This window comes from Chlorocebus sabaeus, chromosome 21 (assembly GCF_047675955.1).
Source record: "Chlorocebus sabaeus isolate Y175 chromosome 21, mChlSab1.0.hap1, whole genome shotgun sequence".
NCBI classification, from domain to species: domain Eukaryota; kingdom Metazoa; phylum Chordata; class Mammalia; order Primates; family Cercopithecidae; genus Chlorocebus; species Chlorocebus sabaeus.
The window spans coordinates 96,220,306-96,245,838 of record NC_132924.1 but is presented as its reverse complement, the minus strand read 5'-3'; the positions used below and the strand labels follow the sequence as shown (position 1 = coordinate 96,245,838).

Here is a 25,533-nt window from a genome sequence, read left to right as displayed (position 1 = left end):
TTGGAGCCCCAGTCGATCTTTTTGCACTTTTTATCCTCTCCGCTCCTCTTTTCTAGCTGGGTTTTCCCCTCCCACATAACTTTGAGTCTTTTCTATCTAATGACCATTGATTTGGAAGAGTGGCCAGGGCTGCACTTCAGTTCCTCTTGCCTCCAGGCTGACATTCTGCTGCCCCAAGGAATCTCAGAGCCATAATCTATTAAGCATCTTAAATGCCTCAACATGCTCTATGGCTTTCAATATCGGGAATTAAAAAAAGAAGGGGTTGATGAGTTGTTAAAAATAGGGTGTCAAATTTTTAACCCCTCTCCTATGGGCTTGGATGGTTCTGTGTCCAGACATAGGTATGTTTAAGAGTTATCATTTGTCTCTTATGGTTTAATAACAATAAAACTGACTAAATTGACTGTTCAAAAGAGGCTGAAGTAGAAGTGAGATTTACTGGACTCATGGGGCATTTCTGTAACAAGCTGTTACGGGAAGAGACATACAAACATTAGAGGGAAGCAGGAGGAAAGAGTACCTGGGAAGGACTGGCTTTGTAGGAGCTGCCGAGGATATATATGTCTGCCTCTTTGTGGTGTGTAAGGGCCTGACTAAAGGCAGCAAAATTGTAGGTGCCAATGGCAGTTTTGCATCACTCTGACTGCAGACACCTGCCCAGCAGTCCTTTATCCCCAGACTAATTTAGCAGTCATAGAATCTTAGATTTGAAAGGGAATTCTTCTTGGTCACTTCTCCCTCAAAACAGGGATCCCATCCAATATCTCTTACAGATGAGATCATTCAGAAAGTGTTTAAAGGCTTTCTGGATTATGGGCCTCTAATATCCCTTAAGGAGATACATATTATTTTTGAATAATTTTAACTCATAAATAACTCAGCTTTATTGAGCCCACATCTGAAACTCAGTAACAGACTCATTAAACTTATTTCTAACATGTAGAATTTCATTTAAAAAAACCTCACTTTTTTGCATGACAGTGTTGCTTGAATTGGAAAACTAATATCATTTCCTCCTTATTTCTTCCCACCTTGAGTCTTAGTGGTTTCCAGACCTCAACTCCCATCCTCAAGTCTGCCATTTCCAACTCCATCAACACCACCATCTTCTTTTTTCTTCCTGAAACTAACTCTAGTTTGTCAATGAGACTTAATAATTAAATGAGTTAATAAATGTAAATTTCATTACATAGTAAGTACTCCATATATGTTAGCAATGGTATTATTTATACATTCACAAAAGTGAATAGATGATTCTAGAAATATTTGGAGTGTTGCAAAGGTAAATTAGCCTATCGTCTTACCTATGGCATTTCAGCCTAAGTTTGTTTTAAACTTTACGTGATTCTCTTCACCTTGTAAGTTTAACTGGAACTTGCAGCAAATCATAGTCCTCAGAACTTTTAGTGGAGAAAACTGTTCTTCAGAATTGCGATCCTTTTTCCCAACAGAGTAACTTACCTTTTCCTAATAAGTTAGCTGACCAAAGCTACAGTCTGTTATGAATCAACTAGAGATTTAGTCATAAAGCCTGAGCTTAGAATTTGACATTTATTGCTGATTACTTGGAGGACCCTGATCATGTCCTTCAATTAACTCTTTTTTATCATCTGTAAGTAGAATATGATAATGCTACACAACCCATTTTTGTAACGATAAAATTAAATAATGTATGTTAAACAATGATACAAACTAAGTATCAAGCATTCTTATGAGGTTTAATATTCACAGTTAAAGTTTGTTTTGATAGTTTTAAACTATAATTCCAGGCCACTGCAGCATCTTTGAATCTCAGATCTGTCACTGAGTAGGATACCATGTCATTAATGCCCTCATCTAAGTTTAGAGCCCTAAACACCTCTCTCTTTGGCCATGATAGTTATCACTTTACCTATTTATTAAGCCAATCCTAAATACTGGTATCTTGCTGAGCCCATTACTGTATTTGAAGAATATCAACAAATGTTAAACTTTTCTCATATTTGTTGCACTAAACCTGAAATGCTAAAGTATGTAGAGTATGTTCAATTTGATATTTCAAAACAAGCATTAATATTATTGTCATCAAAAATATGTATATATAAATTTTACATATATGAATGTGAAAATACACATGTACAGATATATATATATATAATGTTATGTATTTTTCAGTGATTCAACAGATATTCATATGGTAGTACCCTTCCAGGGATTTGGGAACATACCAATGAATAAAAACAGGCAAAATATTCCTTATCTTTCTAGAGGAAAGGAGGCAATGAACAATATATCTGATAAATAGAAATATTATACAGTATAGTGAGCTAGAAAGGTAATTTTGTGCTATGGAAAAATGCAACAGGATAATAGGGGTCAGAGAGAGTGGTAGTTTTAAATAAGGTGGTCAGGTTAGACCTCCTTGAGATAGTGATACCTGAACAAAGACAGGAAATGAAGGAGTTAGCAATTTGAATATTTGGAGAATGACTGTTGCAGAAGAGGTAACATCCAGTGCAAAGACCTTATTGCAGGTACATCTGCAGTGTAATTGGAAGAGAGTAACTAAAGAGGAGAATGATAGATTAGGTCAGGTAAGTAATGTAATGAGGCAATGGACCAGGTAGGGTCAAACTAGGCCATTGCAAGATTTTAACATTGAATAAAATGGGATCCTCTGAAGAGTTTTGAGCACAAAAGTTACACGATCAACTTAACTTTGATTTTAAAAAGGATAATTTGGGCTGCTGTGCTGAGAAACAAGACAGAAAGAAAGAGACAAAGAGTAGATTATTGCAGTAGGTGAGAGACCATGGTAATTCAGACCAAGGGCAGTAATAGAGATATCGAATCTATTATTGATAAAATGTGAAGATAAAATCAGCAAACTTTCCAGATTGATTAGATATGGCATATGGTTGGAAGAAAAGTGTCAAAGATGCCTCACAGCTTATCTGCCAATTGGGAAAATGGAATTGCTATCAACTGAAATGGGAAGATGATGGGAAGTGCAGTCTTACTCTAGGAGAGGGGCTGATACCTAGAGTTCAGTGCTGGACAGATAAGTTTGAAATACTCAAGTGAAGATGTTGAGTAGGCAGTTTAATACAAAAGAGTCCAGAGTTCATGGGAGAGAGCTAATCTGCAGATATAAATCTGAGATTCATCAAAATATAGATGGTATTTAAAGCCCTAAGACTTGATGAGATCACTCGGGGAGTGAATGAAGACAGAAAAGCAAAGAGGAAAAAGAACTGACCTCTGCATAGCTACAAGACTAAGAGGTAAATGAGAAGAGAAAGTACTAGCCAAAGAGACTAAGAAGAAAAGGTTATTGAGGTAGGAGGAGAACCAGGAGAGTGTGTGAACCTGGAATCCAAGTGAAGCAGGTGTTTTGAAGATGAGGCAATGACTATGTGTGTCAAATCTGCTAAGTCAGTTAATGTGAAAACTAGATATTGACTATTGGATTTAGCAAAACAACCTAATAATTAACAAAGCACCTTTTAAAAAATATTATATCATTTAATTCACAAAGTTGGTGTGAGGTAATATTTAACTTTTAGAACTATTTATTGATTTGTAGAAAGGTTGCTGAACTGGTAAATTACATAACTAAGAGAGAACTCAGGTACTCTGATTGCAAAGTCCGTGTTTTTTGATGAAATCCTATTCTGAGACAGAATTATAACTATGTTTATCTTGCAAATAGATATCAAATATTATTAGAAATTTTATTTGACATATCAATTTTGCCTTGAGAATAGTTATATTTATCAGTGTAATTTACAAACCAACAGCACCTTCTTCTATTACCTCCTAGACAAGTAGACCATAACAAACACATCTGCCTGTAGCTAATGTTTCTTCTCAAATATTCTGACTCTGATGAAAACCATAGAATAGGTACTACAATGAAAACAGAGAATGTGAAATTTTTTTCTGAAGTTTAACTAATTTTATTTGGACTGCAGGCTATAGTTTGTTTGCATGGTCTATTGAGAAAACTGGCAAACTGTGGGCCTGAAGGCCAAATCAGCCTGCTGCCTAATTTTTAAAATAAACTTTTTATTAGAACAAATCCATAGTCATTCATTGACATACTGCCTTTGGCTATTTTGTGCCATGACAGAGTTGAATAATTACAGTGAAGACCATATGGCCAACAAAGTCTAGAATATTTCTTGCTTGGCCGTCTACAATATGCTTACTCCTCATATAACCCAAATCAGTAACAAGAATGTCTCATAGTCCTGGACTTCTTTCTGTGTCTAATCATTTACTAATAATGGCTTGCTTCTATGTGTTTATTTGTATTTTTAAGTCATTCTGCATTTATTCTTTCATTTCATTCTCAGAGTATTGGTGAATAGGGTATTTTAGCCCATTCAGATTGCTATAACAAAATACATAAAACTGGGTAAATGAACAACAGATATTTATTGCTCACAGTTCTGGAGGCTGGGAAGTCCAATCATGGCACTGGCAGATTGGGTGTATGGTAAGGGCTTGCTCTCTGCTGCATCCTCTCTGCTGCTCTCTGCTTGCTCTCTGCTACATCTTGCTGCTGCATTCTCACATGATGGAAGGGGCAAGGGAGCTCTCTCAGGCCCCTTTTATAAAAGCACCAATTCCATTCATGAGGTTGGAGAGAACATGTTTGGTTCCTTTTAGGTGCCAACCTATGAATTTGGGTGGTAGACACCAACATTTAGACCACAGCAGTCAATAGGGCTTATTTCCATGAGCCAAACTGCAAAAGAGATAAGGGAAAATGAAAACTTAAATATTTATTCATTTTTTCAATAATAAACTCGAGGATCAGGTCCTGTAAGAAGATTTTCCAAATGCCTCTAGGAAAAAAATTATCGCCCCACTTACTTTTAAAATCTGAATTATATTTTGGAGAGGTTTCATTCAAGCATCTATAATGCTTTATTGCACTTTTTGTTAACTTTTTTTTCTCATCTAATAGCTTGTAAGCTCCTTGAGTGCAGGGACTTATTAAATTTAACATCTATTGAGTGCCAATTTGTGCCAGACATTTGCTAAGTCCATAAAAACAATTATTAATAAGATACATCTGGCCTTCAAAATACATCTAGTGTAATAAAGGGGATAAATAAATGAAGAAATTATCAATATGTAAATTAAGAAGTACTATAAAAAGGGAGATATTATCTAATCCAGTTTAGGTTCCTAGGGAAGATATCTTAGAAGAATTGACATCTTCCATGAAGGAAGATTAGAAGTATCCAAGACAAGGGGAGAGGGTCATTCCAGGTTAAATTGCAAGCAAGTGTTAAAGCACTTCTGTGTTTGGGAAACTAAATACATAGGAAGAAGTAGGGTGGAGCGGCCAAAAACTAAATTGGAGAGGTGAAATGGGACCAGATGATGAAGGGTCTTTTATGACATGTTGAAAATATTGGATTTGGTCTTTAAAACTATGGGAAGGTCTTAAAAACTATACTGAAGAAGTATAAGAAGGACAATTATGTGACCAGATTTACACTTTAGAAAAGGGGCTATGACAATGGTATGGAGTGGATCAAAAAAGATTGATCATACAGCAGTCAAGTGAGAAATAGCGAGGAGCTTAATCAAGGTTGTCACGTATAAACAGAGAAAAAGGGACAAATTTTAAAGATATGAAGGACCTAGGAATAATAAGACTTATATTGGAAGTGAAAAAGGAATCATGGCTGACCTTTAGGTCCCTGTCTTGGGCAACATTTACATTAACCACAAAGGGAGAATGTGTTTGAAGGATCAGAGTGAGAAGACGTATGTTGAATTGTAGGTGTTTGTGGGAAATTCAAATGGACATGAACAGTTGGACATATCAGTCTGAAACTCAGAAGACTTATCTGTGTGGAAATAAAGATCTTGGTGTAGTCAACATTCATTTAACAAATATTCATTGAGTGCCCCCATGTATGTGCCAGGCATTATTTTAGTCCTATAAAGTTGAATCCTTCAAATTCAGTCATTGGATGGATAAAGCAAGAAGACTATAAAGACTATAGACAGAACCCTGTGGAATACCAGCATTTTGGAGGACCGAGATAACTGGATTTTCTTTATTTATTTATTTATTTATTTATTATTATTATACTTTAAGTTGTAGGGTACATGTGCACAACGTGCAGGTTTGCTACATATGTATACCTGTGCCATGTTGGTGTGCTGCACCCATCAACTCGTCATTTACATCAGGTATAACTCCCAATGCAATCCCTCCCCCCTCCCCCCCTCCCCATGATAGGCCCCGGTGTGTGATGTTCCCCTTCCCGAGTCCAAGTGATCTCATTGTTCAGTTCCCGCCTATGAGTGAGAACATGCGGTGTTTGGTTTTCTGTTCTTGTGATAGTTTGCTAAGAATGATGGTTTCCAGCTGCATCCATGTCCCTACAAAGGACACAAACTCATCCTTTTTTATGGCTGCATAGTATTCCATGGTGTATATGTGCCACATTTTCTTAATCCAATCTGTCACTGATGGACATTTGGGTTGATTCCAAGTCTTTGCTATTGTGAATAGTGCTGCAATAAACATACGTGTGCATGTGTCTTTATAGCAGCATAATTTATAATCCTTTGGGTATATACCCAGTAATGGGATGGCTGGGTCATATGGTACATCTAGTTCTAGATCCTTGAGGAATCGCCATACTGTTTTCCATAATGGTTGAACTAGTTTACAATCCCACCAACAGTGTAAAAGTGTTCCTATTTCTCCACATCCTCTCCAGCACCTGTTGTTTCCTGACTTTTGAATGATTGCCTTTCTAACTGGTGTGAGATGGTATCTCATTGTGGTTTTGATTTGCATTTCTCTGATGGCCAGTGATGATGAGCATTTTTTCATGTGTCTGTTGGCTGTATGAATATCTTCTTTTGAGAAATGTCTGTTCATATCCTTTGCCCACTTTTTGATGGGGTTGTTTGTTTTTTTCTTGTAAATTTGTTTGAGTTCTTTGTAGGTTCTGGATATTAGCCCTTTGTCAGATGAGTAGATTGCAAAAATTTTCTCCCATTCTGTAGGTTGCCTGTTCACTCTGATGGTAGTTTCTTTTGCTGTGCAGAAGCTCTTTAGTTTAATGAGATCCCATTTGTCAATTTTGGCTTTTGTTGCCGTTGCTTTTGGTGTTTAGACATGAAGTCTTTGCCCATGCCTATGTCCTGAATGGTACTACCTAGGTTTTCTTCTAGGATTTTTATGGTATTAGGTCTAACATTTAAGTCTCTAATCCATCTTGAATTAATTTTCGTATAAGGAGTAAGTTCAAAGTCAGAAAAAAAAAAAAAATTCAGAGGCAGGTATAGAACCAGCGAGAAAAAACAAAACAAAACAAACAAACAAAAAAACTTCCTGACTCTGGAGGCACTGGTAAATTAATATACTGAAATACTTATACCTAGAGTAAGAGTTGAAAGAGTTAGGAGCCTAGGAGATAGAGGACAGAGTATAGAAAATTGGGATTTAAGAGCTCACAGACCATAGCTTATTCATTGTCCCTCCCTCCCTGATTCTTTCAGTGCTATTTACCAAGCTCTCCTACTGTGTACCAGCATTATGCTAGGTGCAAAATACGTGATGGTTAGCAAAAAAGAGTCCTGGTTTGGCTAGCAAAACAGATTCCTGGTCCTCATGGGACTTTATGGTATAATACAGAAAACAATAAGCACATAAACAAACAGTATTTACGTAATATATATACTATGAAAAAACCAAACAGGGCTCTATGATACGGAAAAATAATAGGACCTATTTAGAAAGGCCTGATATTCAAGAATTGAAGAGGTGCAAGGAAGGAAAAATATATGAAGCATTTATTAACATATTCTCTGTTCCTATAATATTTTTGGTGCATACAGATAATTTTTCAGTGACTAATAAATGAAATATAAGGAAATTGATATAATTATTTTCTATTATCCAATCACTACAAAATGTAAAGCGATAGATATAAACCTTGAAAAACATCATAAATGAATATTTTATACAATATAAAAGTTGTCCACTTGCCTACTTTTAATTTCAAGGGCAATTATCAATTTTTGCTTTTTATTGAAACTAAGCCAAGCTTAGCAAGTTATGTTAAAAGTGCAGATATAATTTAATATAGCAAAATTATCATAAGAATTGATTTTCCTTTTTGTTATTTTGTAACATTAGAATGGTTTTATTCCAACCCTTCCATTCCTTCTATTAGCTAGTGTTTGATATTTTTAGAGGGGTATTTACTCTTATAATCCTCTTTTCAGCACAGCCTTGTGATTCAGTTTAGCCAAGTGTTTCTTAAAGTTCTCTTGAATACCAGTCCCATGAAGTGCTCCACCTAAAAATTAAGTAAAAATGTTTTTAATAATTAAATAAATCTGAAAAATATGCAGGATATGCTATCCCCCTGTTTAAAAATGACATTATACACTATTGTTTAAAGGTTTTTGCAAAGGCCTATAGGAGAGGAAATTCTGGTATTTCAAAATTCTGTTTTCTCAATTTAGTCAATTACACAACGCTTTAAAAAAAAGATTATGTACCTAACGTATTTCAGAGTATTCTTTTAGAAGTACTGCTGCAAATGGTTGCTTAAAGTTCTAGGTTTTTACTAATCTCTGAATGGTGTTGACTGAAAATGGCTTAAAATGTTGAGTTTCATTTGAGGGTATTTGTTGAATAATTTTTTTTTTTTTTTTTTTTTGAGATGAAGTCTCACTCCGTCACCCAGGCTAGAGTGCAATGGCACGATATCGGCTCACTGCACCTCTCTCTCCTGGGTTCAAGCAATTCTTCTGTCTCAGTCTCCAAAGTAGCTGGGATTGCAGGCATGCACCATCATGCCTGGCTAATATTTTGTATTTTTAGTAGAGATAGGGTTTCACCATGTTGCCCAGGCTGGCCTCGAACTCCTGATGTCAAGTGATCCACCTGCTTCGGCCTCCCAAAGTGCTGGGATTACAGGTGTCAGCCACCATGCCTGGCCTTATAAAAAGTAATTTCAAAAGTAAAATAATTCAATATATAAAGGCGTGACTGCAGTTACAGCATAATGGGTCATGATGAAGGCAGTAGCAAGTTGGAGTTTGAATGAAAACTTTCCCAAATCACAGTCATTGCCATTCCACCATAGATACATAAACAAATTAGCCCCAATAGAAAAGTACTTGCCTAATGTGACTCATAGAAGGCACTTACCTGATGTTACTCAGCTATTTAAAAACCCTGAGTACTCTTTTTTTCTGTGTACTTTTCCTTAACACCATTTCTGAGTAAGAATATAGAATATGTCTAAATTTGTATTCAAACACGTCTACATTTTTCTCAACAAAATAGAAAGATTATGCGGTTGAAGGTCAAAGTTAACAGCAGCATAATAATGTCTTTCTTGTGCAATGTTATTTTTCCCCACCAAAGTAAATAATCATGGGTTTAATTGTTATTTCAGGTGGCATCTGCCTATTTCAAGGATTTTCACCTACTGCTAATTGGAGTTATCTGTTTAGCAACATCCATAGAAAAATGGAATTTGCACAAGAGAATTGCTCTGAAAATGGTGATGATAGTCGGTGTAAATCCTGCATGGTAAGTACTGCATTTACTGCTTCCAGTTTACCTGATAAACAAACCATTTTTGTGCATAGCAAATAACCAAATAAGTAATTCATGCCCAGGAAATTCTTTGTATCGCAGTCAGACTTATGACATTTTTTTTCCTCTGCTAATATGAAAGTGATTTAAAGTGTACTTGAGTTGTAGGAGGGGAAAAAAACAACTTTCACTGCAGTTCTAGTTACAGGGTGGTTGGAATATGTGCACACAAGTTTCTCACCTTTTATGCATCATAGAAGTCAAAGCTGAGAGAAGCTTTGAACCTCAACAGATAAGATTGATAGACTTCAGAGTAGATTTTCCTCCTATCTTGTTTATTTGGCTGATTACATATTCAGAACTAGTTCAAGAGCATCCTTTATCATCAGGGAGGATGTTACATACCAAAGACAAAGACATTACTGACAAAATACAAATGTGTGAAGAAAAATTCCAAGGTGAATATTTTTCTTTTTAAACCAACTGTTGCAAAGTGAAATAATCAATTAAGACATTTCATCTATAGAATATGAAATCACTCATTTGACTGATAAAATTAATTGACTATTTTGGTTTTATTTCACCTCTTGCTAAGAACATGAATGTAAGCTAAAGAAAATTTCCATTGTCATAATCATTTGCATAGTGGCATTTTGCATTAAAGCCTTAGGTGTTTCTTCCCTTCTCATCTTCCTTTGAAAATCAGAATATTATATTGACTTATATTGCATAATTCATTCTAGGGCATAGCCACATCTGTGTTTTCATTTATGGTGCAAATTGTTTTGCCAAATACAAAAAAAAAAAAAAAATCAGTGACTCAGATGAGACAAATTTTCAATTTTTTTTGACTTAAAAACTGTATAACACATATGTGTTTAAGACATCATGTTGGCCGGGTGCGGTGGCTCATGCCTGTAATCCCAGCACTTTGGGAGGCCGAGGTGGGCGGATCGCCTGAGGTGGGGCGTTCAAGTTCAGCCTGGCCAGCATGGTGAAACCCCGTCTCTACTAAAAATACAAAAATTAGCCAGGTGTGGTGGCAGGCACCTGTAATCCCAGCTACTCGGGAAGCTGAGGCAGGAGAATTGCTTTTACCTGGGAGGCGGAGGTTGCAGTGAGCCAAGATTGTACCATTGCACTCCAGCCTGGGCAACAGAGCAAGACCCTGTCTCAAAACAAACAAACAAACAAAAACAAAACGACATCATCTCACTCTTATAATGAAATGGGGCTCCATGCCTTTTAGGGTGCTTTGGAAATGTATCTCTTTTCCCTGACCCTCTGCTCGCTGTTCCAGAGGATGATGTGTAATGCACTTCACAGTGGGGCAGAAGTTCTGACCATTATGTCACTAAGCGGCTTTTCAATTTAAGGCATTTTCACCATCCAGAAGCTTTATCTGATCCCAGCATTTTTTATATGAAGATTTCTTGTCTTGATAACGCCTTAAGAAGTTAAAAGTTCTTACTTTTTTTACAAGAACCATTTCTTGTGTAAGCAGATTCCTAATACATTTTCTTTTATTTTGTTGTATGCATTGAAAATGTTCACCTTATCTGAGTCTGAAACTTACAGTGTGGCATTGTTCTTGTACATCTGTTTTAAAAGGGTGTCAGATTATTTCACAAATTGCTCTATATAGAAAGGTGCGCTTCCGCATGATTTTCTATGCCCGCCTACTCAAAAGAGATAGTTTTTTCCCCAAGTGTGACTTTGAAAGTTTATAGATATGGCTTAAAATTTTGTAGTCTTTGGTATATTATTTTTTAAGGAGAATAACTACTCTTTTTGTAAAAGAAGACAACGTATGTGTCCAGATCTTGACAATAGGAAAGGATATCAGATTCAGGAGAGCATATATTATAAAATATACAGAAAATTCAGAGACCTCATTTTAGCAAATGACTTTAACTATTTTCTCCACCCACTTTATATTGAACCAGTATAGTGAACAAGTAAAAAGAGGCTTTATAAATATTAATCTTTCTTCGTCCTTGTACCTCCCTGACACCCCTATGAACAAACAAGAGTTATGGCTAAAAGATAAAAGAAAAAATAAGTGACCTTAAATTCAAAAGTTGATTGCATTTTCATCTTACTAGCATTTGAAGATAAGTGATCAGCTCTGAAGAGCATTCAGATATTGGTGTAATATTATAAGCTGTTATGTCATATAACCAACTTGCAGTTTGTTTAGGTTTAATCATTTTTCTGTTTCTGAAGAGAAGATTTGCATGGTTCCCTGGGAGACAAATCTCTTAAGAACTCCACTTTTCCATGTGCAGCTTTGATTTCTACCTGGCTGTCACTGTACTCCAAGTTCACCACCTGGGCAGAATCTTAACCTTCCGTGTTTTGAAAGACTTAATTTCCCAACTCACAAACCACATCTTAAACATCTTCCAGTTAAATAATATGGTGCTAGTTAAGCTAAGAGCACAGATCCACACTAATGACTCTCTTGTTTCAGGCTGACGCTGGGGTTCATGAGCAGCACTGCCTTTTTGTCTATGTGGCTCAGCAACACCTCGACCGCTGCCATGGTGATGCCTATTGCGGAGGCTGTAGCACAGCAGATCATCAATGCCGAAGCAGAGGTCGAGGCCACTCAGATGACTTACTTCAACGGATCTACCAACCACGGACTAGAAATTGATGGTATCGCATGTTGATATGGCCAATCTGGGGTCTAGTCATTACAGCAATAGACATAAACTCAAGAATTCTAAGTTGTATTTTGAATTAACTGTCCATACAGGCATGATGTGAATTTAACTTCCTCCCTCTATAGTTCTCAGTAGCTACAAAAATGGTTTTCTATAAATATTTTACCTAAATTGTTACATTTCTATTCGCTTGCAAAAAGAAGAATGCCTTTTCTATCCCTCAGCCAGACTGATGTAACACTCTCTCATGTCTTTATCAGTAGACCTCCAGGTTACTCTTTCCTGTCCTGAAATGGCTTTCCTGCATAATACTGGGAATCTTTAATTCCTACATTCTGTCTGGATACAGCATCAAATTTCACTGTGATTATTTCTGGCTCTGACAAACTGATGCAGTGAAAAAGTGTTGGGAGAATATTTGTATTTATAAAATACTTTAAGATGAATGTGATGTTAGTACACAGTGAATTTTTAATTTTCAATTTCTACTAATGCTTCAATCTTTGCATCCACATACAGGCAAACCCAATGATAACCCCTTATTTACATTGTTTTTCTTTTATTTAATGTTTTGCAGAAAGTGTTAATGGACATGAAACAAATGAGAGGAAAGAGAAAACAAAACCAGTTCCAGTGTAAGGAATGTTGACATTTTGATTAGGATTTTTCCAAATTCTATTTTAATAAAATTATAACTGGATCAATTTGTTTTTCAGATGCAATAATGATACAGGAAAAATTTCAAGCAAGGTGGAGTTGGAAAAGGTACATTAATTTGATTCTTTCTAAATAATTATATACAAAATTATATTAGAGCTATAGTTAGATACATATGCATTTTAAAACCTGTCACTTGCTTCCTTCTCTATAAATTATTTTGCTTGACTAAGTAGTAGCATGGTGTAATGGTCTGATAAGCTTTCATGAACAGACGGGAATCGACATCCGGATAGGAACCATTTTAGGCTCTGAAAATTAGTATCATTATTTTCTTTTTTTATCAGAATCAGGATAATGGCATTAGCCAAGGTAGTATAAAGAAATATAATTCCAGTCTCTTAGAATATTGCTTCAGTTTCCTTTTTTTTTAACTTTTATTTTAGTTACAGGGGTACATGTGCAGGTTTGTTATATAGGTGAATTGTGCGTTTTGGGGGGTTGAGATACAGATTATTTCCTCACCCAGGTAATAAGCATAGTACCCGATAGGCAGGGCTTTTTAAAATCTTTTTCTTATTGAAATCTTGCTGGCCTAAGAGCCTGATTTTCATTAGGAGTATCGTCATCATTTCTTCCAGGTTATGAACTTGGAGCAACTCCTATTCATGTAATTATAAGTCGTTATCTTTAGTGCTTCCATTGACACTAAAAAATTCAGTGCAGAATTCATGAGTTGCTTCTGTCAAATACAGGTGGAGGAGTTGTAGCCATTCTAGATATTAAAAGAGGGAAGAAGATCTTTGTAAACTATCCCATAGAATTCATTTCCCCAGAATAAATCAATATAAAAATACTATATTAGATTGCACTGGGAGCAATATACCTCAAGACCTGAAAAATAAATCCTGTATAGAAATAGTCCTATAGGAACTACGGCATTAGGAATAGGAAAGTGGTACATATATTTCTTCATTCTGGCCATGGAATGCATCAACATGTAGCTCCACAGGAAAAAGAAAACCCTCTTGTTAATTACAGAAATCTTCTAAGAAAGAGCAATTTCTATGTAAAGAGAAAATGAATACAAAGATACGTTTTAAGCCATTAGCTACAGAATATATTATGGGTTTTTTAAGATGGGAATTGCATATATATTTACGAAGATACTATCTTTAGAGATAGAAGTAATTCCTTTAAAACATGAAAAATTAACAGTATGCCAGGTATGCTATAGAATAATACATTAGAAATGGGCTTTAAAAACTGTTGTGAAAATTGGCACACCTAAACAGAAAGAATATACATGCACTCAGTAACTTTCTTGTGGTCATCTTTGAAAACCTAATTTTCTATCATAAGGCCTAAAGTTTCAGTCAAAACCCTTCAAATTGATTTGCTATCCAGATACTGTTCCAGGCATTGTAAGCTTCTTATTGTAAGCAGCTCAGAATCTAGTGGAGAAGATGGACTTATAAAAATAAATCTGACATAAATACCACAACAAAGTTACGCACAGAAGCCAACACTTTTAGACAGGAGCAACCAGCTCCATCTGGGAGTACTGCAGGGAGGACGTATAATGTAAAGACATCTGAGTCTGGGAAGATGAGAGGCGAGCGTGTGCAAGCAGAAGAGTGCGAACTCATGAATGCAGGAACGTGTCTACCTTGTCAGCACTTTAAACTCTGGCACATTCCCATTGCCTGACACAAAGGAGGTATTCAATAAGTAGTTATCTTTATCAATTAATGAATGAGTGAAAGCAAAAGAGTAAAAAGAAGATGCTTTCTAATCAGAGAGTACAACTAATTCAAAGACCCAACTAAGTAAAGAACAGGGTTTTTCAGGAAACCTCTACAATGCAGATGCTAGAGATGAGCTGTTGTGGGGAATAAAATTACGGTATGGCTTTGCGCAGGTTATAAATATCTCTTCATCAAATACAAAGGAGTTTAGAGTTGATTTTATGGAAAACACAAAACCTTAAAGCTGCGGGGAAATATGGTAAGTTCTGCCCTTGGGACAACCTGAAATTCAGTGGTGAGTTTTTTGATTAACTGAGCAACTGAGCTTTTTTATTAATTAGACATTGGGGATGAGGGAGAAAAATGTAGGAGATGCCTCCACTGCTCTAAACTAGGGAGTGATAGATTGTGATGCCATTGATTAGGATGCAGAACTCAGAGGTAGGAATAACCTTTCAATGGAGAAAAGTAAGATAACAAAGATGCATTTTTGGCAATAAAGATTAATATCTGAGTTTAGGAGAGGAAAGTGAGGCTTTCAAATGTTGATTCTAAGGTCTTTCTGGAATGCAATGCACAAAAATTTAGCTTTATATAAAAACAGGAATGGTTTTTTGCTGCACTAAAGTATTCTTTATAAGATGTGCATGAGAGCATTATTTTATATATTGTACATTTACAATATGTTTTGATTTTTAACAATTACAGGTATATTTTCATGAATAAATGTATATATAGTTTGTGTGGCAATTATAATAAATGGTAGCTGTTCTTTGATAGATTTACCTTATATAATTTAACACTGATTATATGGAAGAATGTATATCTACTTCATCTAGCCATAAAATGGAAAAATATTTATACTCATGATCTATTGATATTATGCTTTCTTCTTGAAGTAGGTGGGATATTCTATTGAATTAAAATAAATCCTGTGAGGTTTGACTTTGAATTTGACCTACAAGTCAAAAAAAATACAAATATTACTCCCTTTTTGGGGAGAGTGGTATAAATTAAATTTCAGAGAGGATAAATTTCCTTCAGTTCAGCTCTGATTTTGATTATTTCTTGTCTTTTGCTGGCTTTGGGATTGATTTGTTCTTCCTTCTCTAATTTTTTCAGTTGTGATGTTAGGTTGTTAACTGGAGGTCTTTCTAAGTTTTTGACGTGGGCATTTAGTGTTATGAATTTCCCTCTTAACACTGCCTAACACTCATGACATGAGTTTGCCTGTATAACATATTTGCACATGTATCCCCCAAACTTAAAATAAAGTGAAAAAAGGGAAGAGAAAGAAAATAAAAGGCTTAGTTTTTTTTTGTAATCTGCATAATTTTGCTATGTTCCTACAATAAAATAAATAAAATTTATTTCTAATGAAATTACTACAATTTTATTCATTTGAAGCACCATTTATTTAGTACAAAGCTAAAGATTTTTAAATTTTAATTGAAATCTCTTTACTAATACAATTAAATTAATCTAAGCTGATCAATAAGCTTACTTCAATTTTTAGAACTATAATATTTCCCCCCAAAGGCAATAACATACACTGATCCATATAAAATTTAGTGTGTAGTAAGTAGAAAGCTCTTAATAAGTAGAAAAAAAATAGCCCCCAAATGAATTCTGTACTTAGCAATGGCAGTAATATTAGTTAAGAAATATACATTTAACATTTGCTCAATGTCACCTTTTCAACAAGACCTACCCTAACCTCCCTATTTCATTGCTGCCACCATATCCCATATCCTTTCTTCTAATCCTCATGACTCTACCCTACTTTATCCAAAGCATGTATCACCTTCCTACAGAATATGTAATTTGCTTAATTTTTATTTATTTTGTACATTGTCTTCTTTCTCCACTAAAATGCAAGGTTCACGGGGCAGAGATTTTTGTCCATCTAGTACATATCACAAATATCTTGAATAGTGACTGCTCTGGAGTAAATAGTAAATATTTACTTATTAAATAAATAAATTCATTAATATTTTTATCAAATGATTACAATTAGAGTAAAATAACTCATGTTGTATATAAGCTACACTGAGTGTCCAGTGTCTAGTTAACCATCAGGGAAAATTCAGAGAAGTCACTATGGACAACATAACCATTAAATTAAATACTGTTATTTTTGGCTGCTTTAAAAAAAACAAACTACACGAAGCAAAGAAACAAACTGATAAACATTTAAAGTCAACACTATGGATCAGATTGCTTTCATTTTGGGTAGAAAGACAAAAAAGTGGTTTGTAACTAAAATTTATCAGCTCTAAAATTCTTGTTAATAGAACTGCAAAGTTCTCATACAGGTAATAATGATGATAATTTTGCTGGTGGTGATAAAGACTAGATGTTAGTGGTGAAGATGGTGGATATTTAGTAGTCCAGGACCTTATTTTAAAGTATTTGTATCGAAGAGTCACATTCCTATGCTGCATATCTAAAAAAGAGATTTGTCCCATGACTTAACTTTTACAAAGTTCTCTTCTCATGATAGGTCATGGCCCAAATACTAACTGAGCTCTCTATTTGCCCAAAATAAAGTGGTGAATAGTTACCAAGCCAATAAATCCCACAGTATCCCCTAAAAGTAGCTGAAATATTTGTGAGAAGAAAAGATACTGGGAGAAGAAAGGAGTACCCTAAAATTACACTGACAGTACCTGAGGGAATATATTTGTCAGGTTCCATTGGGGTAACAGGTAAACCAACCACCACGCATAAAATTTCCATGGGAAATGAGTTCTAGGTATCCAAAAATCCATTTGTAGATACCAAAGGAGGAATAAAGTTCCTAGTTCTTTCCCTCCCCTGCAAGCATTAGTATCATTCAAAGAGACACCCCAGAGTTTTACATCAGCTCAATTTCTAAACCTCCAGGCATCTACAAATGAAAGAGACTGGAAAATCAGTACACTTTTAATGAAAAATCTGAGATAATTGTTTTTCATTAGTTTAATTTAACTTGTAATTCCTCAAAGGGAAAAGTTCAAAGAAAAAGTATCCTTGAACAAATTGTATCCTGCTTTTAATTAGGTATTGTTTAGTTTGGGGGTGAAAATCCTTATGGTTGAAAATCCAATTGTACAAGACAACACTTTTTAATGTTCTCCAGAAATTCAAAGGAGTCTTGTAAGTACAGTAATAAACATGGTTCATAATATTAGAAACTACAGGCATTAGTTCTGCCAAATAAGGAGATGTTAATTCTGGAATATCTGGCTCATAGAGCAGATATGAAAAAGGTATTTTAGCTTAGATCACATAACAAACACCAGTTGGCTCTCCTTCATTATTCTTCCATTTTCCTAAGCTGGGAGAAATTGGATGGCAAAGACAGTAATTAGTCCTGCTCAACCCTCACCTGACCCAACTTAGGTGTCTCCTTTTATTCATGCAGTGGTTTATACAGAATGTTTATAGAAGCGGTAAGCAAGGAGAGAGACGGAGATTATCACACAGCCTTTAGGAATCACAGCAACAATCTGTGAACATGACCTCACTCCAGATTTCAATCTTTATTAGAGTCAAAGTGCTATCTCCATTGATGGCCATTCTTAGTTGTGTTCTCACAAAACATTTTTCTATTAAAGAAACTATTGACTTTTGACAATATCGTTTCTCCCATATATCTTTATTTTATGAAATACAAAAACTTAGTTCTTCGCATTTTATGTTATTGAAATATTATCTAGCAAATAGCATTGCTCAGCCATATTGGCAATATCTGTACTTTAACTCTACAATAAGTCCCCCACACTACATAACTTATTTGAATGTTATATTTTGTTTCTTGAAATACTCAACAGTGTTCTCCTATGCATCTTCTAGTGGTATTTTCTACAAAAAGAAATATGTTTATTTTGTCTCCAAATTGATTTTTCTGTATTTTGATTGTGAAATATTTCATGCATATACGCATTTATAAAACATGACTAAACATTTTAAAGAATAATAAAATGAATAAGATGATGTATACCACATCCCAGCTTAATAACTAGAACACGATTTCTAAAATCTACATGAGCCTTTCTCTGATTCTATCTCTTTTCCTTACACAATCACCCCCACCCCCTTGTCGAGTTAGCTATAGTTCAAAATTTTGTGTTAATCATTCCCTTGTTTTCTTTTGTTTTATCACCTGCACTAGTTAAGGTATGGATTGGTCACCATAGTGAAGACCAAAAATAGCAACAATTTCAACAAGATAGAAATAGGCTGGTATGGTGACTCCTTCGTCACCATGCCCCTGACTCTTTCTATCTCTTCTCTGCCATTTCCAGCACTGGAACCTTGTAATTCAGGATGATTACCCCATCTCCCTCCATCCATTCTGTACCCCAGCTAGCTGCTCAAGGAAAGGAGAAAGCGGAAGGCATATGTACTTAAAAATTATTATATTACTCTCCTGGATTTAAGAGTGTTCAGATTTTCTATTTCAACATCAAACAGTTGCATTTTTAAAAAGAAATTTATGTGTTCCATGTTAAATTTACTGCTGTGTGGTTGTTTATAATATTTTATTATATCTATTTAATTTCTACAGTATTTATAGTTATATGTCTTTATTTCTAACATTTTCCTTGTGCCTTTAAAACATTTTTCAAATAATCTTTTCAAACTATGTCTATTTTATTAGTCTTACAAGTCTTGTCAAAGAACCAACTTCTGACTCTTTTCACCCTATTTAATGTATATTTCATATTATTATTAATAGTTTTCTTTCTTTCTTACTTTGTTCTGTTTACTTTATTTGTGTATTTATGCTCTTGCTCTTTTGCTAATTTTTAAAATTTGACCTTTACCTTATTAGAGTTTTCCTCTCTTCCAAAGTAAGGATTTAAGGATGTGAATTTGCTTCTATTACTTTAGCTATTTTCCATATTTTTCTGTTTTGTGTTTTCTGATTTCCATTATGCTAGCTTTTTTTACTCAAAAGATGCTTAGAAATGTGCTTTGAAATTTAAAATAAATTAGATTTTTAACTACCTTTAAATTTTTTCTAACAATTTTTCTGGGGTCAGAAACTGTGGTCTACATAACATTTTTCCAAAACTTGTGAAGTAGCTTTTTGAACTAGCACATGATCGGCTGTAATAAATATTTTTCATTGTGCTTAAAATAAATTGTACATTTTCAACTAATTAGGTTCAATGTTTCCCAAAACTCTGTAAGATCAAGTTGCTAGTTGTGCTTCTCAAATCTCTGTGCCCTGACCAAGTTTTGTCTCTTTTTATTCAGCAATTGATGAGACTGTTTTGTTAAACTCTCCCTCTATCATGTAGATATTCTGTTTCTTCTGATGCTTCTGTCAGTTTTGGTTCCTCTGTATTGTTAGATTATGTTATTTTGAACCCATTTAGAATGTTTCTGTGTGTGTGATTGATTAACCTTTTATCATTTTGTGCATCTCTTCATCTATCTTAATTTTTTTGGTCTTTGAGTTTATTAGTTTATTTGTCTGCTGATAATACAGGACTACCAGCTCCCCTCCCCTCCCCTCCCCTCCCCTCCTCTCCCCTCTCCTCTCCTCTCCTCTCCTCTCCTTTCCTTTCCTTTCCTGAGACTGAGTCTCACTCTGCCATCCAGGCTGGAGTGCAGTGGCACGATCTCAGCTCACTGCAACCTCCGCCTCCTGGGTTCAAGCGATTCTCCTGCCTCAGTCTACCAAGTAGCTGGGATTACAGGCACCTGCCACTACGCCCAGCTAATTTTTTGTATTTTTAGAAGAGACGGGGTTTCACTATGTTGGCCAGGCTGGTCTCGAACTCCTGACCTCATGATTCGCCCACCTCGACCTCTCAAAGTGCTGGGATTGCAGGCATGACACTCCCAGCTTTTATAAGGCTAGTATTTACCTGGCATTTCCTCTATGCTTTCACTTTCAGTATTTCTGTGTCCTTATGTTTTAGGTGTATCTCTTTTATTATGTTTGAAAATTTTTACCTCTACCTGACATGTTTTATCCATTTAAATTATTTGTGACATTGTATATTTAGAATAATTTCTACTGCCAGCTTTTTTCTAGTGAGACCTCTCTTTCTGCCTTGTACAAGACCACCCTCTCATTGTATCCTCACATGATGTTTTCTCTGTGCACATGCAGTAGAAAGAGATATTTCTGGTCCCCTTTGCTCTTTTCATAGGGACATCAGCCCTATCAGATTAGGCACCCTTCTTTGTTTAAACTGAATTACCTCTGTAAAGGCCCTTTTCCAAACAGAGTCACTTTGATTGTTAGAGCTTCAACATATGAATATTGAAGGACATCATTTAGTCATTAGTATCATGTCTACTTAATATATAAAAATTTAAAGATAATCAATTTTTTTCTCCTGAATGGTGTAAAGACCCTAGGATATTTTAACTTAGACCATCGCTTTCTATTTACATGCTACTATTTTCCAATTTTTTAGTTCTAGTCTATTATTCCTCCATAAATTACATACTTGTATTATGTTTTAAAATCAGTGCTCTGCAGAGTTATGTGCATATTTATTAATATCTTTGTTCACCATTGTATTTTGCTTCTCAGACCCCCTATCTGGGGTCATGTTCCTTCTTCCTGAAAATACTATTTGAATGTACTTCACAGAGTGATTTTGGTGTTAAATACAGAGTTTTTGTTTGATAGAAAGATATAATTCTTGAATCATGTTTTTATAGTTATAGTGTGCTAGATAGGTTATTATTTTTTATTTTGCACATCGAAATATATTCATATATTTCTACTGCATTTTGGCTTCTTTTTTTTAATTTAAAAGTCAGCTAGCTACCAGTCAAATTATTATTCCTTTGTAGGCAATCTTTTCTCTTTGGTTGCTTTAATGATGTGTGTGTATGTGTGTGTGTGTGTGATAGAATTTTACTTTGCTATACCTAAGTGAATATTTCTCTTGAATGTGTGTATTGATCTTTTTCAACAATTCTTGCAAATTATCAGGTGTTATTTTTCAATATTCAATTGCCTCTTCCTAGTTTTCTGTATTCTCTCCCTCTGAGTCTCCAATTAAACATGCTACACTTTCTCATGGTGTTTTCTAAGCTTCTTAGCTAACATCTGTTTTTCTTTTATGTGTTTTGCTGAACTTTATTATGAATAGTAACTTTTGATTTATCTTCCAGCGAATTAATTTTCTCTTTAGCTATGTCTATTTTGACCTATTTACTGAGCTTTTAAATTGTTAAATTTAATTATGTAAATTATATTTGTCTTGTTTTAAGATTTGCCTATAACTATTATAATCTTTTTCATATTTTCAATTCCTTCTCTAATTTTATTAATCATATGCAAATTTAATTATATTTTGTGTCTGTGTCTAACAGCTCTGAAGTCCTTGTGGGTCTCTTTCTTTGACTTAGTTTTTATTTATTTATTTATTGCTGGTTCTCACTTTGTTTAATTATTTTCTTGCATGTTCAGTACTTTTAAACAGTGAAATTTTTTTTAGTTACTATGGAAATTCTTTAAGTCCTATGTTGCAGCTACTTCTAAGAGTTTTCAATTATATTGCTATTTCTCTTTAACACACACAAAACATAAATTAATGCTTTAGGAAAAATGCTCATGGTTAGGAATTTTTAGGGCATATTGTTTTCCCTTAAGTCAGCATGATATTTTCTTTCTACTTCTGCAAAGGATACCAGCTTTATATGTGTTTTCTTATATGATTCCCCACACACATTTGACCTGGGGCAATATCTTTTATACCAAGCTCTCCTTGCAACATGATAAACTGAAATCTTATTTTAAATCCAGCTTTAAAATTATTGTTGCACTTTAAAAGATTGTTTTAAATATTTTAAATAGCATCTCATTTAGCAGGGAATCTGATTTGTCATGCTGTTGGATAGACAAATATGCTATGTCATTATATATATATATATATATATATATATATATATATATATATATATTTTTTTTTTTTTTTTTTTTTTTTTTGAGACGGAGTCTCGCTCTGTCGCCCAGGCTGGAGTGCAGTGGCCCGCTCTCTGCTCACTGCAAGCTCCGCCTCCCGGGTTCGTGCAATTCTCCTGCCTCAGCCTCCCGAGCAGCTGGGACTACAGGCGCCCGCCACCTCGCCCGGCTTATTTTTTTGTATTTTTAGAAGAGACGGGGTTTCACCATGTTAGCCAGGATGGTCTCGATCTCCTGACCTCGTGATCCGCCCGTCTCGGCCTCCCAAAGTGCTGGGATTACAGGCTTGAGCCACCGCGCCCGGCCCGCTATGTCATTATATTTTGTTTCAGTCATTTTTACAACTAGAAAGAGCAAGGTTTTTCTCAGTGGCACACACACGCAAACACACACACACATATGCTTTTTCCTAAGAAAGTACAAGGGAAGCTTCTAAATAGTTAACATTTAGGACAATAAAATTTTGTAAGTAAATACTGGATTTAATCATGACTTTTCACATTTCTAAAAATAGAGTTTATTTATAAAGAGGACTTACGTCCTTAATGCTATATTTTAAACATTTCTTTATTCATCACACACACAATAAATGTTTATTGCTTTATAAGCATACCCAAATTCACAATATGTAATAGTTCTTTATTAACTATGGTGGATATAAATTCTATTTCAAAGAGTCTTATCGATAACTTCAATCTTACTAATTCCTCTGAACTCTTCAGGTTATTACTGATTATATTTTCACCAGATCTTCATGAAGAGTTCATACCAGCTGTAAGGGGAAGATCCTCTCCTACATTTTTTTGCTATTCACTTATCTAGTACTTTCATTCAATATTTCTTTACAGAAATAATCTTACAGACATTTTAAACCATTAGAACACTATAGGAAGGCTGGTTTAATTAAATAACATAATCTGTTATTCACTTAACTGAGGACCTTTAAACTCAATATGCAGACAAAAAGGACAGGTTCCCACTGTCTTAATTCCTCTGCGCACTGTGGAACTTCCAGTCTTCTGTTCCCTTTTTAGTTACATCATCTACCAACATAGGGACCACAAAAGCACCAAGGTCAAAAATGGGCATTAATTATTAGTAAATATTTATTTCTTTATTTTTTAAATGTAAACAGATAAATATTGCATCTTCCGTTAAGATGGCAGGTTAAATAGGCTCATTTGTTACTACTTTTCTAAGTCGTCATTAAAACAAGAACAAATAGACTTTCAAATATAATCAAAATTATATAAACATCAAGAGAAGACATGACAGCAAAATCATTTTGGAAGCTGGAAAGTAAAAGGTTGAGTGGAAAATAACCCTATTATCCCCAGTAATCCCATGGAAGCCGAATCCTAAATCGGTAATGAGAAAAGCCAATAAACAATTCAATTTCCATAGCAGCAGGCTTCAACATTTTTAAAATGTTGAAAAGCAGGAGGAAGAAAAAAATTGCTTGTGAAGCGGTTAAATCTTCCACTTTCATCCCCAAATCCACATGGATGCAACAGCTTCTAATCCACCAAACAGAAACATAATCTTCAGACATGGTAAAACAGGATAAGGAGAACCAGATCCAGTTCTGGGCTGGGGGAGAGTGTCACAAGGAAAACAGGGGTACTAAGTGATAGCTTATAAGCTAAACGTGGAGGACCCGACCTTCTACCCACACTGGTCCAGGAGCCAGGTCTATGCCTTTCAAGTGTCAGCAGGCAGAAGGCCAGATGATGCTTCCTTGGAGAACACAATCAAAGTAAGAGAGATGAAAACATTGACCTTAGAATTTTCTCAAAAAAAAAAAAGCCCAGTCAGATGACATTATAGTGAAGCTTACAGGCAACAACAAATCCAAAAACATGAGTGCAGAGCTTCTACACAGATAGTCACTGCTGAAATGTGAGCAGACAACCAAAACTTCCTGGATATCTGATGAAAGCCTCAATTATGAAAGAGAGATTGCCAAATAAACAAAGAAAAAAGAGCAATCTGGAGGAAACAGAGACTATGCAAGAAGAAGAAACTACAAAAAAGAAAATATCATTAATATAATCAGAGGGGTAAACAAATCAATTACTCATTTATGAAATACAAATAGTATTCTATAAAAGACAATAAAGAAGGCAAAAATATAAAACATGTAAATATAAAATAAAGTATAAATATAAAATATAGAGATATAAGAGCATAAATGGAAAATTCAGTAGACACAATAGGAAGAAACAGAATAAACAGGAAATAAGAGGAGTTTCCAAAAAGAGCAGGAAAAATGAGAAGAGTATATAAAAAATTCAAGAAAGTTTCTACAATGGAAGAGTACAAGTTTTATGATTAAAGGACTCACTAAATGTCATCAAAATGAATGAAGCAGACCCACACAGGGCAGATCCGTTTTAAAATCCTTGAGATTTCAGAATACTATAAGATGATCCTAAAAGCTCTCAAAAAGGAAGAAACACTAATTCGTTACAAATGATCAAAAATATGAATGGCTGAACACTTCTCCCCAGCAGCACTACTCAGAGACAGCAGGAAAACTGCCTTCAAAATTCTAAGTAACATTTATTTCCAATGTAGAGTCAATACCCAGTCAGACTTTTGATGAAATAAGAGGATAGACTTAAGTGTAGCTCTTTGCAGTTCTAGAGAAAAAATGACTAGATTTAGGACAGGAAGGAAGGCCCTGAAAGAGATGGCACCAAGACAATAAAATTGGTAGAATATTGATGTGAATTAGGTATCCTATCACTTGATTGTTCCAAGAAAATGTTTAAGCAACCAGGGAATATTTGGGAGTGATTCAGTAGCATGTACTTAAAAAAAATAAGCAAGTGAAAGAGGGAAAAGACATATTCTAACTTAGAGAAGAGGCAGGAAAAGTCACATATATCATATTTCTACCTGTTAATAGAGCTCTAGGCAACATATTGAAAATTGAATTCTGTACTATAAGCA

The 25,533-nt window shown here is 34.9% G+C and overlaps 1 protein-coding gene across 1 annotated transcript in view; it reads left to right on the top strand.

Annotated features, from left to right (window-relative positions):
- The window catches only part of SLC13A1 (solute carrier family 13 member 1), a 96,474-nt gene that overhangs the window by 25,596 nt on the left and 45,345 nt on the right, over positions 1 to 25,533 (top strand). The window contains 4 exon segments of the mRNA XM_007982770.3: positions 9,438 to 9,574; positions 12,054 to 12,241; positions 12,827 to 12,884; positions 12,966 to 13,014. Coding sequence (XP_007980961.3) covers positions 9,438 to 9,574; positions 12,054 to 12,241; positions 12,827 to 12,884; positions 12,966 to 13,014 — 432 coding nt within the window.